The sequence below is a fragment of the Bactrocera dorsalis genome, chromosome 6, assembly GCF_023373825.1.
Source record: "Bactrocera dorsalis isolate Fly_Bdor chromosome 6, ASM2337382v1, whole genome shotgun sequence".
Classification (NCBI taxonomy): domain Eukaryota; kingdom Metazoa; phylum Arthropoda; class Insecta; order Diptera; family Tephritidae; genus Bactrocera; species Bactrocera dorsalis.
Window position 1 is genome coordinate 35,459,255 of NC_064308.1, and position 20,109 is coordinate 35,479,363.

A 20,109-nucleotide genomic window follows, 5' to 3' on the forward strand; every position below is an offset into this window, starting at 1 on the left:
GCGGAAAGTGTTTTAATTGTGGCAAGCGTGGGCATATGGCCTCAAAATGTAAAGTGCCGAAAAAGGACAAAAACAGCGGTCTTAATGAGAAGTGTTCATTTGTAGTGCTAGCGGCGACAGATGTGTCGGGTTTTCAAAGATCATCGTGGTGCATTGATAGTGGTGCGTTCACTCACATATGCAGTGAGCGAAGTATGTTTGTTTCTCTCAGACAATGTAAAGAGAGAGTGATGCTAGCATCGGACAATTACGTAAACGCGGTAGGTGTAGTAACAGTCGAAATACAGGCAAAGTGCAAAATATATTTAAAAGTCGTGTTAAATGTGCCGACTATGGCGGGGAATTTCATATCGGTTGGAAAAGCAATTGCCAATGGTGTAACTATTTGTTTTGAAAGTGACTGTGCGATAATAAGAAATCAAAAATCCAAGGTTGTGTTAAAAGCTCCAAAGAGAAATAATTTATATATATTTGACTGTAAGAGTGAGCATTCTTGTTTCAGTGTAGCAGAAGAAAATGTTATGACTTGGCATAAACGCTATGGACACTTGAATTTTTCAAGCCTAAGAGAGCTGTCTAATAAGAAAATGGTGAATGGGTTAGATTTAAAAAATGTACCAAAAACCATAAACTGTGACGTGCGTATGAAAACAAAAATAAGCTCAAAGCCGTTTCCAGAAAACAGTGGGCATAGTTCGGTGAATGTTCGGCCTATGCCAAAAGTGTCTCTAGGTGGTGCGCGTTATTTTACAACTTTTATAGACGACAAATCAAAACGTATGTTTGTTTATTTTTTGAAACATAAAAATGAGGTACTAGAGAAATTCAAATTGTTTAAAAGTCTAGTAGAGTGTCAAACAGAGAAACGAATTAAGGTGTTAAGAAGTGCCAATGGCACTGAGTATGTTAATCGTGAGTTCGATAATTTCCTTAACGCAAGTGGTATACACAGACAGTTGACAGTTCCCTACACGCCTCAACAGAACGGAGTAGCGGAACGCGCGAATCGTACAATCGTGGAGATGGCTCGCAGTATGCTTGTGCAGGCCGGTCTTTGTGAATCGTTATGGGCTGAAGCTGTGGCAACTGCAGTCTATATTCGAAAGCGTTCGGTTACTAGACCACTTGGTGATAAAACACCATACGAAGTTTGGACGGGTCATAAGCCAAATGTAAGACATATGAGAATATTTGGGTCAAAAGAAGTTGGTCTAATTAAAAATCAACAACATAAGTTTCGCGTAAAGGGTAAAGAGTACACATTTGTTGGTTACTCTTTGACAGCAAAAGCATATCGTTTGTACGATTGCAGAGAGAGACGAATAGTTGAAAAACGAGATGTCATCTTTGATGAATCTACGATAGGAAGCGTACGCGAAAAAGAAGCAGAACGAGTTGTAGTCGAAATAGAAACAGAACCAAAGTCGCATTGTGAAGAAAGTTTAAACGTTGAAAGAGAAGCGAATGTTCATCTCGAGGAGGAGCAATATGAAACAGCTTCAGAAACAGAAATTGAAACAGGTGAAGAACTTGATGTACAGGACGATAACGAGATCATGTATGATAGCACAAGTGAGAGCAATGCAAACGAAAAACGAAGAAGAGGTAGACCGAAAATTCTTCGTACTGGCAAACCTGGTCGTCCGAGTGAGCAGTTTCACACGGTAAATCTAGCTGATAGCAGTAGCAAGATACCGAGTACTGTAAAAGAAGCAATGTCAAGCAAAAATTGTAAACCCTGGAAAGAGGCTATGAATAGAGAATACGAATCGCTTATTAGAAACCAAACATGGGCATTAACTGATTTGCCAATTGGAAAACGAAAAATTCCTTGTAAATGGGTTTTTAATGAAAAAAGAGACATGAACATGGGAACATTGAGCGATATAAAGCGAGGTTAGTTGCAAAGGGGTGTAGCCAGCGGTATGGCGTTGACTACAACGAAACGTTTTCCCCTGTTGTACGTTATGCAACAATACGAATGCTGTTTGCATTGGCAGCTGAAATGGAAATACATATGCATCAGCTATCAACGGCATATCTTAACAGCGTGATAGACGATGAGGTATATATGGAACAACCAGAAGGGTTTATCAATTCCAAATATCCCGATCGTGTGCTAAAATTAAAGAGAGCAATATATGGTATAAAGCAGTCTGGCAGAGAATGGAACCGTAAGTTGGATATCACTTTAAAATCCATTGGTTTTAAACAGTGTCAGAATGAGCCATGCCTTTATACGAAAAATATTGATAAAAGTTATAACTTCATTGCTGTTTACGTTGACGACATTATCGTGGCAAGTTCGAGTGAGACAGACCTATTGGCGATAAAGAGACAAATCGCTGAGAGTTTCGACATTGTTGACAAAGGCAGAATTCAACATTTTCTTGGGATGGAGATTGAACGTGTTGGCAGCGTAGGCGACATATCTGTTGGTCACTCTCAATACGTGCAAAATTTGTTGAAGCAGTATGGTATGGAGCAGTGTCGCGGAGCATCTACTCCACTTGATCCTGGTTTCAAGATTCAATGTTCTACAATTGAATGCGAAAGAGTAAATGCTACAGAATACCAGTCTCTTATTAACGCGTTGATGTATTTGGCAGTAACGACAAGGCCCGACATCTTACATTCAGTCAGCAAGTTGCCGCAAAGAAATTGCGATTCTCATGTTGAACATGAGACAGCGGCAAAACATGTACTAAGGTATCTTTCTGCAACGAAAAATTTAAAGCTTCATTTCAGAAAAACGGGTAAGCAAGCAGAGGGCTTCGTAGATGCAGATTGGGGCAGCAGCGTAGATGACAGAAAGTCCTATACCGGCTATGCATTCACTCTGGCAGGCTGTGTATTCTCTTGGGAGAGTAAGAAACAAGTGACAGTTGCGTTAAGCAGTACCGAAGCTGAATACATGGCGTTATCGGCGGCAGCCAAAGAGGCAGTTTATTTGAAAAATTTGTTACGTGAAATTGATTGCTACAATAGCAAGAGGGCGCTCACAATGTATGGTGATAATTTGAGTTCGCAACATTTAGCGCAGAATCCAGTTTACCATAATCGAAGTAAGCATATTGATATAAGATTTCATTATATACGAGAAGTTGTAAAGAATAATGTAATTGATTTAAGATATTTAAGTACAGATAATATGGCAGCAGCTATTTTGACTAAAAATCTTTGTAAATCAAAACATGTAAAGATAATTGAATTACTTGGTATGAAACAATAATTTTTGATGTTGAAGAGAAAATCATTGTTGTTGAGGAGGAGTGTTGAAAATCTGGCAACCACGAATGGTTATAGTTTTCCCCTTACAACAACAACGTTTTTCGGTTACGTTTAAGATTCTTGTAATCCATTTGGTTAGTTCTTAATAAACCACAGATGTGAACGGTCGTATGAACTATAAAGAAAGCCTTTTATTTATTCCGGCTCCCTGCGATAAAGTAAGTCCTTCAACATTCGCCAGGGCACTGACAAGACGTTTTTGCAAATTTAATACTTGCTAAAATAAGACAATCAGGGAAGCAATAGCAGTTGCTTCGTCAGGAATTGCTGCAACTCTTCTGAAGAATGGAAAAACTACTCGTTCATCTTTTAAACTTCCGTTATCCATTGAGCAACAATCAATATGTTCTATCCGCAAAAATGAGCCTCTTGGTTAACTGTTGCATGCTCTCATGGGGGGGATAGCTTTTATATTTGCTGGAGATTTCCGACAGACTCTTCCTGTGATTAACAGAGGTACGCGAGCAGATATCATCAAAGCAAGCTTACTACTGTCGCCCTTATGGGCTTGGATTGCAAATATAAAATTACGGGCGAATATGAGAGCTCATTTTCATGGAATGGAAGATATCCTTATCGAGTGCCGTGAACTTTTTTTCCCATAAAATATTGCGTTCCATGATTCTAAAGATGCAAAGACCTTACTGCCATCGGAAAAAAGTAATTTTCCTCCAAATATTCCGGAGATTGTGTTCTTCTGCGTAAGCATTATGCACTATTGACTAGCTTTTCAGGATAGTTTGTTTTGATCTCTTCGGAAATTTTAATTATTATTTTCCTTCTAGAAGAGCTCATTTTTAGTTTTAAGAGGTATTCGATATTTTAACTGAATAAAACAAAAGCCTTTTGAAATCTGCTACTTTTACGAAAACAAGTATAACTGTAACTCTCCGTCACTTTTACATTTGGTTGTTATCGGAAAGTTTTCTTTTTGTTACTTGTATGCAGACTTTGTCTGCGCTGCCAAATTAGAATTTTTGTAAATTTATTTTTAAAACTATGGTGTCAAATTTTAATTGTTATAAATTCTATGGGATTATGCAAAGGGCTAGTAATAAACCAGCTATTGTGACAAAGATCTAAAATTTTAAATTTAAAAGATATTTTTTAACAAACGAAAATTAGATAAGTATAATCGTGTACGCACGCTTCTTCATAGATACATATGTATGTACACACATAAGTACCACTATAAGCAAAAAATAGTAAGACTTTGTTCATTATTTTAAAACTCTTAATTTATTCTTTCTTATACCGGGTTGTGCGCCGGGTTTGGGACCTGCCACGTAAGAAACGCGCCGAATGAAAAGATGCCAACTACCTCGGATGAGAGACCATCTCTTTTGAAGACGACCACAGCAAACGATACAAGGATTATGATGCACTTGGAATGTCCCGTCCCTTAATTGTAAAGGTGCCGTTGCTCATGCCCTCGTGAAAATAAAGGTCGACATCCCCGCCGTCCAAGAAATGCGATGGACTGGACAAGAACTGAGGCGTGTAGGTCCTTGTGGCGTTTACTACAGTGGCCATATAAAGGAGCGCAAGTTTGGTGTGGGATTCGTGGTAGACTTCGTCGACGAGTACTATCATTGACCCCGGTGGATGAACGTCTAGCCGCAATCAGCAGCAAAGCGAGGTTCTTCACCATGTCGCTGATTTGCTCCCACGCCCCGACGGAAGAGAAGGACGATGTGACCAAAGATGCCTTTTATGAGTAGTTGGAGTGCACCTATGAGAGCTGCCCCGCCACGATATTAAAATCGTGCTTGGTGACTTTAACGTCAGGATGGGCAAGGAAGGTATCTTTGGCGCAACCCCCAAATGGGTTGAGGCTGGTCGACTTCGCCGGTGCCCGAAATATGGTTATCTGTAGTACTAGATTCCAGCTTGTCCGCTGTGTCCGGATCGAAAATCTACCAACCAGATCGATCATTTTGTGATAGACGGAAGACACGTCTTCAGTGTACTAGATGTAAGTACGCTCCGAGGTCCTAATATCGACTCGGACCACTATTTTGTTGAAAAGAAATGCACGTCGCAATCACAACAGACCGCCGAACGATTTTCTACTCAGCTTGGTCTCCTGCTCTCTGAGAGCACTCGTCAACAACTCGGTATAAGGGAACTGTGGTACGGCATTTCAAACTCCTTACGTACAGCTGCAACCGAAACTATTGGCTGCCTACCTCCCAACGTTCCGATCGACCACAACACGTGCGGGATGGGATATATACCTAGAGTTGAAGAGGGAAGCGAGACGCAAAACTTTATAAGTCACTAATTTTTCACGTCCTGCTACATGGTGCAGAGGCATGGACGATGACAACAACTGATTCGTTCCGGTGAATATTGCATTCGATGGAACGATGCGCTGTATGTGATATACGACGTCGGGTTAGGTCATATCGTCCGAATAGACGAAAACACTCCAGTTCTGAAAATATTCCGCGCAGTACCCACCGGCGGAGGCAGAGGAAGAGGAAGACATCTACTCCATTGGAGGGACCAGGTAGAGAAGGACCTGGATTCGCTTGGAATCTCAAACTGGCGCCACCTTGTGAAAAGAAGAAACGACTGGCGCGATGTTGTTTCCATGCCAGTAAAGAAGAAGAAGAATTTATTCTTCAATAGCTATATCGCCCCCCTCAAAGTAATCCCCCTTGGTCCAAATACATTTATGCCATCGTTTTTTCGATCCTCGAGACAGTTGTTAAAGTCAATTTTCGGAAAAGCTTTCGCGCGATTCACGCTTAATGTTTTCATATGACTCAAAACGGTTTCCCCGGAGCGGTCGTTTTAGTTTGCTGAATAGTCAGAAATCACACGGAGTCACATCAGACGAATACGGTGAGTGAGGCACGATACTGGTTGATAATTTGGTAAAAAACTGTCAAGAATCAATTCAGTATGCGACGGTGCATTATCGTGTTGCAAAAACCAAGAGTTTTCGGCCCATTATTTCGGCACCACACCCCGATAATCGAAGAAAACTTTCGGAAAGAACTGTTTCACAGATGTTAACGCCACGCTATTTCTCGTAAAAATTGAGTCATTTTGAAACCAATCATGGAAGTGAAAGCTTAGCTCTTAGGACCAAATAATTCAAAATGTTTTTCACTGATTCTTCCGATATTCCAACGATCCCAGTATGATGACTGTTAGTCGTCGATTCTCAAGCACCAATTCCTTAATTTTATTGACGTGTTGATCATCAGTTGATGTTGATTACCGTCAACGCATTCTCGACCCTCTTTGAATAATTTGCACCAATCAAAAAAACTTGCTCGCGACAAACAATTATCACCGAAGGTCTTTTCAAACTATCTGAATGTTTCGGGACTAGAGATCTGATTCCGCAAACAAATCTTAATTTAACTTTTTTGTTGAATAATTTCACTCATCATGAAACTCGCCGAATGTACTTTATGTAATTCAGAAAGACATGTGGTTACTAACACTAATATCGGTATTCTGCTTGAAACGATTGTCTCATGGCTCTAATTGTCACAATCGAAATTTAGTGATTTTGTTAGTCAGGTATCTCATTTTAGTATTCTGGCAGATACAATATACTACTATACAGTACACTACTATACTTTATCTGCCAGAATACCACAATGAGACTCCTGACTAACAAAATCACTAAATTACAATTGTGACAATTAGAGACATGAGACAATCGTCTCAAGCAGAATACCGATATAATAATTATTTATTATTATTTTCATATGACATTTGGCTCGGATGTCACTGACAAACATACCAACCTAGAAAAACAAATTTCACCGAATGGGGTTCGCGAGAAATTTAAATTTAAAAGTCTTACTATTTTTTACCAACAGTAGTTAAGTGGTTCGCAGCTTCGTATTGACATATGAACTTAAGGGGGTATTCTAGTCTAGAAATCAAATTTTGGGCAGTTTTTTGAATTTTATTAAAAAAAATCAAAAAATATTTTTACTATCCTTTTTTTATGGTGTTTTTATTGATATCTTAAGAGTACAGAAAAAAAATTTACAAAAAAATATTAAAAATTAAAATAATTAGAGGGGGGCAGAGTCAGGTGTAAAAAAAAATGGCGCAACCTGATGACATTGATCCTGACTCTCCTGATAGTCTGAAAAAAAAAATCAAAAGAAATTCTTAATCAGTAAGGAGGATGCTGTTATAGTCCCTACCTCAGGGAACACGAAAAATTTTTTTTTTGAAAAATGGCGACTGCCTGAATATAAAAACCATTTTTTACGCTTTTTTTTTGAAATTCCTGATTTTTTTCGTCGAAGAAATAGTTACGCAGAAAGCAAGGCCAACCAGTAGATTGACATCCAGGTGTCTTAACAACTAATGCATTATGACGAATTTACACAATCCACCCGAAAAACGACGATTGTTTCTACCTTCGGTTGCTATTGATTAATGTACGCGGTTCAACTATATTTGATTCATTGCTTACTGTGAATGGTTCGATGTGTGCAAGTTTTGGAGAAGTAAGCCAGCAATTACATTTGCTGGAACACGTTAATCACTGGAATGAAAATGAAGTTCGCATACTTTTCGATATAAACATCGACATTGTCAAAGACATTTTACATCGTCTTCGCTAAAAATTGGAAAAGGTACAATTTCGGTTGATACTTCCGGTGGCTCGATATTATTTCACGAAAGATGAACTCATCACAAATGTTCGGACATTGGCTAAATTATCGTAACTACGATTCCTTAAGTGCACGCGCAATGTTAGCTGCCAAAAATACCGATGTTGTTGACTTAAACTGGAAGATTCAAAGTCAAATTCCGGGAGACTTGCGCTCATACAAATCGATCGATCGTCTTGACAATGAAGACGACGCCGTGAATTATCCAGTGGTATTTCCTAATTCTTTGGACAGGCTTGGTATGCCACCGCATCATTTGCGTCTCAAAGTAGGATCCGTCGTTATTATGTTTTCCAATCTTCATGCGCCGACTATAAGGGGGAGAATGCTTGATTCTACGAATTCCTTTGAGTTCTAACGATTTCCATTTCAGTTCAAACGTATTCCGGCATAAATAAGGAAATGCTATGTTTTTCACACGGCCGTGGCGTGCTCACGAGTTGGAAAACAATCCTTTCTGTACACCGGAACAGAAACCAAAAAACGTTGTTTATAAAGCTGCGTTACATTGAAAAAAAAATGAAATGATAGATTTAACTTTCTTTTCATTTCAAAATACATAATTTCACGCAGGACAACGGCTGCGGGGTCAGCTTGTTTTTTATTAAATTGGCATCGGCATGTACATTGGCTGATTCTTTGTCTACAGTCTTGTCTTGTCTTACACAACATATAAATGATAAGCGTGACCAGCTGAGTCAAATTAGCTATTATATATCCGTCTGTCTGTCTGTATATAGTGAACTAGACCTTCGTTTTTGAGATATCGATCTGAAACTTTCTTTTATTTCTAAGGAGATGCTCATTTGTCGGAAAATCCGTAATCGGATCAATATAGCATTTTTTGGAAAGCTTTCTTATTTGATAACATATCTTCGCGAAATTTTCCAAGACAACGGTAAAATCTCCCAACAAATTATTCAGATTAGACCACTATAGTATATAGCTGACATACAAATTGATCGAATTAAAATCAAGATAAAGACGTTTTCGTACCATTTTATGCTTTAAGAAACGCACCTGTGAATAGTATTCTAGCTTTGGTACAACCGAGGTTTACGTTCTTTCTATTTTTCATACAGTTACCGCACTGAGATGCACGGACGGACGAACACACAGTAATCAATAGAAAAACAAAACTGATATGTAAATTTACAATTTATTAACGAAATGACTGATTTATCGGCTATAGATGCCGAATGCATTCTATCAGCGTTCGTCACTCTGTTTTTGCTTTTCGTTTCAAATTTTTAACACCTCTGAGTAACTTATCTTATTATGACTCAAGCCTTTAGCGAGCAGAATACCATTATTAGACTGAGAGAACATACCCGTCGACTTATTGCTGATGTGGTATGCATTTTACGAATAACACAAGAAATATGTCATAGCATCACGAAGCATTCAACGGTACGACCATGTGTGATGTTGTTTCTTACGTGTGAAGTTAGGTTGCATTGTTGTTCTATGAAATGCCGATCACTGCTTTAGGGATACTGAGTAACTACTTGTATATATAAGAATTGAAACAAATTTGAAAGTATTTCTCAGGGTTGCAGTTTACATGAAGTTGTGTTCAAATTTCAGAATTATTTTTGTATATTAGTTTTTAATTAATCCAATAATTTACAAGATATGCAAAATATATTCCAAATCTCAATTGTTTTAAAACCACTGCCAGCATTATATTATTATATAATATATACACAATTATTTCTGAACATTCGTCCAACTATTTTAAAGTATGATGTTTATACGAGTAACTGCAGTATTACTTTTAAACTTTCACTTACTTTACGAAGGCGACGAAGTCATTAAGCGCTAGCTCACAGCCCGGCCAACGGCATATTCCGTGGGCATATAGCGGGTGGTAGTACTTCTTTGGGCTGTTGGTGTGCTTGTTGTTATTGACGTTTGTATCATGGCTTGCCTCTGTGGCGTTTGTGTCATTGTAGTTGATGAAATGAGTTTCGTTGCTGCCGCCATTGCTACCACTTACTGCATCCAACAGGCCACCATAATTTGGCGTCATCTGTGCACCACGTATGCAGCGACTGTTTGCGGCCGCTGCGGCAGCTGCTGCGGCAGCTGCCACTGCTACAGCTGCTGCTGCATTACGATGTGGTGCTTGCGTATGCGATGCAGCCGCTGCTACTGCTGCTGCTGCATGCATAGTCGATGGTATGACCTTCGAAGGAGCTGCTGTAGGCGACAGAATCGTTACTGGCGACATTATTAGTGGTGGCGGCGGCAATGTTAACAAAGGGTCAAGTGTTGCAACCTTTTGTGTTGCATGTTCTTGTTGCTGCAAATGTTCCTGCGTTTGCTGATCCAGCCGTAATAACGGCGACATGCCACGGCGCATTTTTGAATCAGCCATATTGTATATGGTAGATGCCTGTCTTGTTTCTAACTTTTTCCCTGACTGCAACCTATGGTGTTGTACATTGACAGGCGAAGATGGCGTAGCTACGACGTCGTCCATATGCGTGCCAGCACTATCAATGGGATAATTATAATGTTTGATATTATCACGGATTTCACTGCAATTGTCAGTGCAGCTATTTTGATTGCTATTACTGCTACATCTACTTCCATTGGGACTTCCACTTCTTGCACCCGCGACGCGCTGTTGGTAATGCATATATGCTGCGAAAACAAAAAAGCACACATACATCTATAGATAACATCGTCTGTACTTATGAAAATATTATAAAAAAGTTTAAATAAACAAAATATATTCATATGTACAATATGCACTGGATTTCAATAAAATCACCATGTATATCATCAGTTATATTGTTGCCTTGGTCCACAGGATTCACCCAAGTTGTGAATTCATCCAATTCATTAGCAGCCGAATTTTGGCATTCATTGCCATTGTGGTGTTCATCAATGGACGAAGGCGACGAAGGCCGCATACATTCTGTACTGCGCTGCATTTGCTGTGAATGTAAGGTTAGTGTATTTTGTTGAGCTTGTGTACTGCTGCATATTTTGTCATTATTGCGATTATGTATGCCGGACACGAAATTTGTATCATCTTCAGTTGCGGGTAGCATTGACACATCCTCTGGAAAAGCGTTGCTGGTGTGCTGAGAACTATCATTGTCGTCATCGTTTTCTGATATAATATTCGTTGTGTTTTCGTGTTGCTCTTTGTCACGTTGATTCTGCCATGCAATGCATCTATGATTATGAAAGTTTTTGTTATTACTATTGTTGTTTCCATCATCGTCGGTTCTAGCTTTGCGCTGATATTGCTTAAAGCTATTACAACTAGTAGTAGCACCGCAAATATATGTAGAAGAGGAACTATGTGTAATTGGCTCCTGCAATAACGGCTCATCTCCTTCCATGCATTGCATAATTGAAGGCTTAAAGTCACCACACAAACTACTGTCATTGCTCTCCCTATGTGTTGGGTTAGAATTGCACTCTACATCTAACCTACAAGTATGCTCTTCCTTGTTATTTTGCTCTTCCTGTAAAGATGTATTAATAATATTAATAAATTGCTTGTTTTCGCAAACATCGAGTACGGCGTTGTGGTTAATGTTGTTGTTATTACTGATATTCAAGTGAGTGTTCTTATTTTCGTTATCAATATCCTCGTCGTCATTTTGTTGTGGGCTTTGTCGTAGCCGATATTCATTATGTGGTTTTGTCGAATTAGCTTGGTGCGGCGTATATATTTGTTGTTGCTGCTGATGCTGTTGCAATAAATAATTTGTTTCATAATACGTTTCATTACATTTGGTCAATGCGTTCGAAGCCTGATGTTGCTGGTGCGCGTGACTGAACAAATTACTAAAAGGTGACGATGATCTATCAAGCTGCGTTTGAAAGTCCAATTGCAAAGGTTTGACAAAGCCTGTAACATACATATTTGATAAATATATATTTTTCATAAGTGTCATGATAATTATTTAATTAACAATGTCTAAATTAATACTCAATACAAGAGCTGAATCCTTCGGCGAATATTTCCCAAGTCCAGACTAACACATTGAGAACATTTTCATGACAACCATTTAAGACACATGTACTACTATGGTTAAAAAGTAAGGCAAATTTGTTCATAAAATGTAAATTCTTTAATTATTTTTTCCAAGTCAGTTTGATACTCTTTAAAGTGAAGGCAAATTAGGCGAAAATGGTGGTTGAGTTGAGTTTTTTCAAGAAGGTCGCGAAAAATCAGTGACATTCTGCATTATCGTGATGAAGAAAGAACGCAAACGACGGATAATATTCAAAATATGTTCCATTGATTTAGGGGGTAGTAAAATAAAATGTAATATCTTAAAAATAGTCTTTGCAAATAAGAAGTCAATCCGACAAATATTTTTGGAGTTTTTTGATAATTAGCAAAGCGTTCTCGGGCACTCTTAAACGTTTGAGAACAGGTATTTGTTGTAGTAGAAGCTGCATTTTTAAAGTCTGATGCAATTTTGAGTTTGGTGAACACATCCGATTCGGTGAAGCCTTCTATTTTTACACTTTCTACAAAAAAAGATGAAACCGTATGTAATTAAAAATTTCTATCAATGATAAAAACACGAAAAAGTTACCAAATAGTAACGCATTAAAGTGCTTCACTTCCTTCATTTTTAATTAGTCTTCTCATATGCCTTTTAGAGAATATTAATATTATTTCTTTATTCAAAGTTTAAACACAAAATTAAACAAAATTTGTAATTAAAATAACAGCTCACCTAAACACAACCACTTTCTGATAATTTTCTTCAAATGCTTGACGATTTGACGAAATAATGAAAATATTTACTTATAAATTTTATTTCATCAACTTGTATTTGTTGTACTTACTTGATTGTAAATATGAACGCAGCAGAATTTAACCGCAGTGTTTACTTTTATGCATTACCTACTAGTATCGAAGAATTCTACATAGAATTTTCTCCGGAGCTTTCTTCAAAGAAAAATGTAAGCGGTGAACCATTATCCCGTTGGGTAACATCTACCGAAATTAATTTTTTCAACTTTGAAATTTATTTTATCGAATGGAAGCCTCCGTGGATCTTTTGTCGTAATAAACGAATAATTGTGCAAATTTTCACATCTTTCCGCGTTACAGTTCGGACCCGTAAAAGGTGTCCCATAAGTAACGCAAGATTTAAATTTGCTGCCATTTACGTAGTTAAGTTTTGACAACTTAAAACAACAAAAAACCATAACTTCGGCTGCACCGAAGCTAATATACCCTTCACAGGTGCAATTCTTTTAGTAACTATGTGTACAGTTTGCATGGAAGCTATATGCTATAGTAATCCGATCTGAACAATTTCTTCGGATATTACATTGTTGCCTTAGAAAATAATCTATATCAAATTACGTGAAGATACCACGTCAAATGCGAAAGTTTTCCATACAAACTCTTGATTCCGATTGTTTGGTTTGTATGGCAGCTATATGCTATAGTGAGCCGATCTGAACTATTTCTTCCGATATTATATTATTTCTATGAACAATAACTCATACCAAATTTTGTGAAGATATATCGTTAAATGAGGAAGATTTCCATACAAGCATTTGTTTCCGATCGTTCAGTTTGTATGCTAGGTATATGCTATAGTGAGCCTCTCTGAACAATTTCTTCCGATATTACATTCTTGCCTTAGAAAATAATCTATACCAAATTTCGTGCATATATCTTTTCAAATGTGAAATTTTTCCATACAAGAACTTGATTCCCATCGTTCAGTTTGTATGGTAGCCACTTATATGTTATAGTGGTCCGATATGAGCATTTCCGACAAATTAGAAGCTTCTTGATGAGAAAATGATGTTTGCAAAATTTCAAAACGATATCTTAAAAACTGAGGGACTAGTTCGTATATATGTATACATGGCTAAATCGACTCAGCTCAACATACTGATCATTAATATATATACTTTATAGGGTATCCAACGTTTCCTTCTGGGTGTTACAAACTTCGTAACAAACTTAATATACCCTGTTCAGGGTATAAAAAAGAAACAAAGTGATACCTAATGGAATAAATGAAAATGGAGCGTTGCACGATAAAACAATGCTTTTTTATTATTGATCGATATTTAAAAAATAATGAAAGTTCGAAAATTTCATATAAAATATGGTCGGACTATTGTTTTTATTTCGACATATGTAGATGAAGATAAATTGAAATGGTGGAAAATTTAAGCCTTTGAAAATGGAAGGAGATTATTTATTAATAATACATTACTTTTTTTGTTCCATTGATTTTAGATAAAGGATAAGTGATGGTCACAGCAAGAGCTTTGGTTGAAACTGGATCAACTCAAGCAGAAAATACGTTTCAATTGTATTTTTTTTATTAAAATTTTGGTAAAAAATCAGTAAAAAATCAGGTTGATGATTTAATGAAGACTTTTGTAAAATAGAATAACATACCATACTTTCAAAATAAAAATATATTTAAAATTATTTTGTGTCTGTAACTACTCCTAACTGCTTAAGGTATAATACAGGGTTTTCCAATAAGAGAAATGATTCCTTGAAAAAAAAAAAAAACACGCTAATTGTTAAGGAAATTCAAATGCTTTTCATTTAATGTGAAGTACAATCGATACAACTAAGTTTTGAATAGAACATAATTTATAAACATTGGTTAGTTCGTTGGTTAAGTTCTTTGGATGGTGGAGTTTAAAATAAAAAAGTAAATTAACTCTAAATGAAAAATATAGGCGCAAAATATCTCTTCATGCTCATAACTTAATTTTCACCATCAAAAAACTCTTGTTTCCGTGATTGTTCTTTACTTATTTCCTATTAATTTATAATTATTATGCTAAATGTCTCTTTCAAAACTTAGTAGATCAGAAACGACTAAGATTATTTAGGTACAATTAAATTATGTATTTTGGCTTTCAACTCAACTGCATTTTGGGTGAAGTTTATAACTTCGGTATTGCCGATATAATTTCCATTCGTCCAAACAAATTTCGCTTGAAGTGTTGCGAAACTTCAACTTTTTTATGATATTAGGGCCTTCAACTCTGTGAAAGTGGGTTTAACTAGAACATCAATACGTGTAACTGCCTTGTAGCAATATTGCGTTTATTTGGCAAACATATTAATAGAGAACGGAAAATGGATTAAAATATTATTTAATTTAAAACTTTTTATTTACACTATTTCATAAAATTGCAAAAAATTTGTTCAGGTCGTACCGAAAGTGAACAAGGCAAACTACAATTTGGAAACAGTAAAAATAAAATTAAGAGACTGTGGGAAGTATTGAAACTATGCAATACAAATGCAGAATAACTCAATCCCACTAAGCAAATTTGCATAATTACATACTTGCATTTAGAACAATTCACTACTGACAGATCTCTAAGCCAAGAGCACATACAAATAACATACCTTGATGGATCAGATATTGTCGTTGTACTAATTGTAGTTGTTGTATTAGTTCTTGTTGTTGTACGCTCAAATGGTGTTGTAGTTGCATTGTAGAAAGCGTTTCCCTTAAAAGTTGAGTCTTGTTGCTTAGAAAGGTCTGGTGATGATCATGGCGATATATTTTCTTTGAGCTTGGCACGTCAAAAGAATTTTGTTTATTGCGGACGTCAAAGCCTGCAGAGCTTTTGGATGTGCGCATGCAAACATCACTATTACCGCACATACAGTTTTGTGCACAGAAATGTATACTCTTAGGCCTGTGCTTAGTTCTGGGCATTGCATTGTAATTTCGTAAGTCTTCGTCTTCCGATACACCTTCAAAGGCTATTAGTTTGTTATCTGAAACGATTTCAATTGATTTTTCTTTTTGTTTAAATTCTAGTTGAATGAGAGTCGAATTATCATTAGCTCTATTATCGAGCTCTACTCCCTCATTTGAGGTCCTTCTAGCTGGTACGAACGTGACGTTCCTTTCCACTATATCTTCATTTGATTTATTTAAATTATTCTGTGTTAAGTTTCTTGCTGTCCATGACTTTGTTTGACTTCTATTTAAAGACTGACAACTTTTGTGGTTGTTGAGAATCTCCCGAGTTTTTTGAGCTGAATGCTTCAGTTGATTTTTAGTTTTTAAAGATTGTTTTCTTTGCCAGTTTGAATTTGTATTTGCAATATTCTTGTAGATGCTTATCGATAAAGGTTGATTATCAGCACTTCCTGTCTTTTTTCGAAACTGTCGTAGTTTTTTATTTGTTGTGTTGGTTTCTTTCATTACGCAAATTAAAATATAGCCTGAAATGTATTGGTGAAAAAAAAAAACAAATTGTACAAAAATTTTCAAATATATCAGGTGTAATATTGTGAGTCAAAATCACTAGTTCGGATACGAAATAAAAGAAGTAAAATATTGAATTGAATTTTGTATACTCTTGCAACAGGTTGCTATAGAGGATAATAGTTTTGTTCATCTAACGGGTTGTTTATATCCCCTAAAACTAATCGAGGTAGATACATATATGATTGTATATAATATATATAAATGATCAGGATGAAGAGACGAGTTCGTCAGCTTTGCAAACTGTAACTTGAATAAAAATTGAGATATCTAACAGATATTTCTCGGCATTGTAGGACGGTTGGTCTGAATTACCAATCAGACGCCATTAAGTGAAATCTAATATGGGGTAATAAGGAGAACCTGTTGGTCGAAATTTTTGAGGCTCTGCCCTCCAATTGGTTTAATGTAAATAACTTCTAAGCCACTTAAGCTGCAAAACCCAAATGTCTTGAGCACTTCTAAAAACACTGTAAAAATGATTGAAATAAAGAGCCACTCTCCATATAACGGTACTGTTAAAAGCTACTAAAAATGCGATAAATCAGTAAATAAATAAAACAGAGGTATACAATTTTACAATCGAAATGTTATGAGACGGCTTAATAGGCGTAAAAGCTTCACGATGGAGCTTCCGAGGACACCGTTTTGACTCAATTGAGGATATAAAGTTTAATCGAAGAAGGCTCTGATGGCCATCACGACGGAGGATTTTTCCAATTGCTATGATGACTGGAAAATTCGTTGCCATAAGAGTATTGCAGCGGGAGGGGATTACTTGGAAGGTTCACCTTTCAATTTGATCACAGTAGTATTATATATTCTGATCCTCTGGTTGACGCTTTGCACCCTAAGGTATTTCCGTGGCTTTGATTCTTGCATAATGCAACGGCATAAAATGTTCGTTTGAACCCTTTCTTACTTGTTTCTTATTCAGTTTATCTGTTCGACTTTGTGAAATGAATAAGGAAAACTCATATCATCAGTTCCAATTTTTATACTCTTGCAAGCAACAGAGTATAATAGTTTTGTACACCTAACGGTTGCACGTATCACCTAAAACTAAGCGAGATAAATTTAAGGTTATATATACAAGTATAAATGATCAGGATGACGGAAAAAGTTGGAATTCGTTGAACTGTCTGTCTGTCCGTCCATCCGTCCGTTCGTCTGTGCAAACTGTAACTTGAGTAAACACTGAGGTATATCGATGAATATTGATATGTGTATCCTTAGTACAAAAATAAAGCTTTAGTTCGCGTAATCGGACCACAGCCAATAACCGAAAACATGTAAAGCTGTAATTAACATGTGGTAAAAAAAAATTAAAAAAGTGGGGGTGGCCCTGCTCTCTAATAAGTTTAATGTACATATCTCCTAAACCACTAAAGCTACAACAACCAAATTTGCTGAGTACAAATCCTTTAAGAACTCCTAATAGCGGCATTAAATTTTACCCCCAAGATGATATGAGAGGGTTTTATGGGAGTCGGCGTGGAAATTGGACGATGGGCGTGGCATCACCCTCTTTTTGGTGAAACCCAAATCCCGGGACCCTACCAACCGATTTCGACAAAATTAAGTAAGTGGCTTTATTCTTGCTTTCTTATATCACATTGTGAAATCGGCCAACAAACACGTCTACTTCCCATATAACACAATTTTAAATTCCAATTGATTCGTTCATTTCCAACAAGAAGCAATTAATATAACGGAATAATGCCTTTAGTGTGTGCCACCTTATGACCAAAAATTGTAATAAAAACTGTTCAAGTCTCTACTAGATACCGAATATTTAGACTCCGGTACCTATAGTTGACTTTTGATCGAATATGTCGATCAATGTGTGATATAAATAACTAAAATGAAAATATAATCCTTTTCTTACAATGGTATGTCTGTATGTCAAAAATGGGTTGAATCGGACCAATACTTTCTTTAGCCCTCATATACTTAAAATAAATATTTTCGAACTTCCGGTGACTTAGTACCGCATATATCGGCCAATATGTGAGTTATCAAAATGAAAATAAGAGAGCGTGTTTTACTTATAACAGTGTAGCTGTGTGCCTAATACCATATTCAGACCGACACTTAGTACAAAAAACAGCTTGTCAGCATTGGAAATCTATTACATTATTACAGCTGATTTAGACACTACAAAAAGAAAACAAGTAATGAAGGGCTAAGTTCGGGTGTCACCGAACATTTTATACTCTCGCATGATAAAGTGATAATCGAGATTTCATTATCCGTTATTTACATATTTTTTTATTTTGCTGTAAAATTGATTAGATTGATAGTTCCTAAGATATGGTTTTTGGTCAATAAGTGGGCGACGCCACGACCATTTTCAATTTAAAAAAAAGCTTGGGTGCAGCTTCTTTCTTTATTTCTTCCGTAAAATTTTGTGTTTCTGACGTTTTTTGTTAGTCGATTAACGCACTTTTAGTGATTTTAAACATAACCTTTGTATGGGAGGTGGGCGTGGTTATTATCCGATTTCTTCCATTTATGAACTGTATATGGAAATGCCTGAAGGAAACGACTCTATAGAGTTTGGTTGACATAGCTATAGTAGTTTCCGAGATATGTACAAAAAACTTAGTAGGGGACGCGGCCACGCCCACTTTTCCAAAAAAAAAAATACGTATAAATATGCCCCTCCCTAATGCGATCCTTTGTGCCAAATTTTAATATCTTTATTTATGGCTTAGTTATGACACTTTATAGGTTTTCGGTTTTCGCCATTTTGTGGGCATGGCAGTGGGCCGATTTTGCCCATCTTCGAACTTAACCTTCTTATGGAGCCAAGAAATACGTGTACCAAGTGATATCTCAATTTTTACTCAAGTTACAGCTTGCACGGACGGACGGACGGACGAACGGACAGACAGACATCCGGATTTCAACTCTACTCGTCATCCTGATCACTTTGGTATATATAACCCTATATTTGACTCTTTTAGTTTTAGGACTTACAAACAACCGTTATGTGAGCAAAACTATAATACTCGCAACTTTGTTGCGAGAGTATAAAAATGTAAACAAACAAATGAATTAAACGCAATGAATCTGAATTCACCTGAAAATCGATTTCCGAAATCAAAAAAAGTCGCTTATTTCCATTATATGGAAATATTCAAAACAAACTACTATACTATATAACAATGTTTTCTTTTAATAAATATTAAGCGATGTGAATTCTTGAATGGCATAAACATCTGCTTTATGATCTGCCCATCGGCAGAGAGAACGATATAGATTAGTAAAGGATTAAATATCATCTAATCACTTAAATTTTTTAGTGGGAACATAGTATAAAATTGATATATATATATGCATATATTTTTTTTGTATTTTGTGTATACATTGCAACTACATATTATAGTTCCAAATAAAAGAAAGGATAAACAAGCAACTTGAATATGACTTAAGCATCTAATTACAAAATTACAAAACTACTATGAGAGTATTGGCTAATTTGAAAGATCGCTGGGTTTGAGGCGTTTCAGTTGTCTTGGTGGTCCATCTCTAGAAGTTAACATAGCTATTTCTTCGTTACAATGCTGTAGCAATCTTGCGCTATGTGCTGTTGCAATTTTAAATAGATCTGCGTCAACTGGGTTTATGCCTAGATCACGCTCTATGTATTGTATATCAGCACATCTACATTGAATTATAATTTTTGAATTATAATTTTTGAATTATGATTTTATTGATACGATTTATAAGAATTCTCTCAAAAAGGTCCGATATTTTTGGGAGAAGTGATATGGGCCTGTAAGACGATACATCATATCCTGGTTTTCCTGGCTTTTGAATCATCATAACTTCAGCAATCTTCCAATAAGTTAGCACGTATTTAACATGAAAACCGCGTTAATAATGTTGACAAT

General features: G+C 36.5%; 2 protein-coding genes across 15 annotated transcripts in view; both read right to left on the minus strand.

The window, feature by feature from the left end:
- LOC125779311 (uncharacterized) overlaps window positions 1-20,109 on the minus strand; it is a 329,486-nt gene that overhangs the window by 292,514 nt on the left and 16,863 nt on the right. The gene's annotated exons all lie outside the window — the stretch shown is intronic.
- Window positions 1-20,109, minus strand: part of LOC105228402 (putative uncharacterized protein DDB_G0282133) — a 170,108-nt gene that overhangs the window by 130,160 nt on the left and 19,839 nt on the right. For all 14 annotated transcript variants that reach the window (XR_007423216.1, XM_049460075.1, XM_049460076.1 and 11 more), the window contains 3 exons: window positions 15,337-16,167; window positions 10,729-11,823; window positions 9,743-10,598 (listed from right to left, as the gene is read on the minus strand). Coding sequence is in view for 13 of the 14 variants with exons in the window: in XM_049460075.1 (XP_049316032.1) it covers window positions 9,743-10,598; window positions 10,729-11,823; window positions 15,337-16,147 (2,762 nt within the window). In the remaining variant the exon portion in view is untranslated. The remainder of the gene's footprint in view (window positions 1-9,742; window positions 10,599-10,728; window positions 11,824-15,336; window positions 16,168-20,109) is intronic.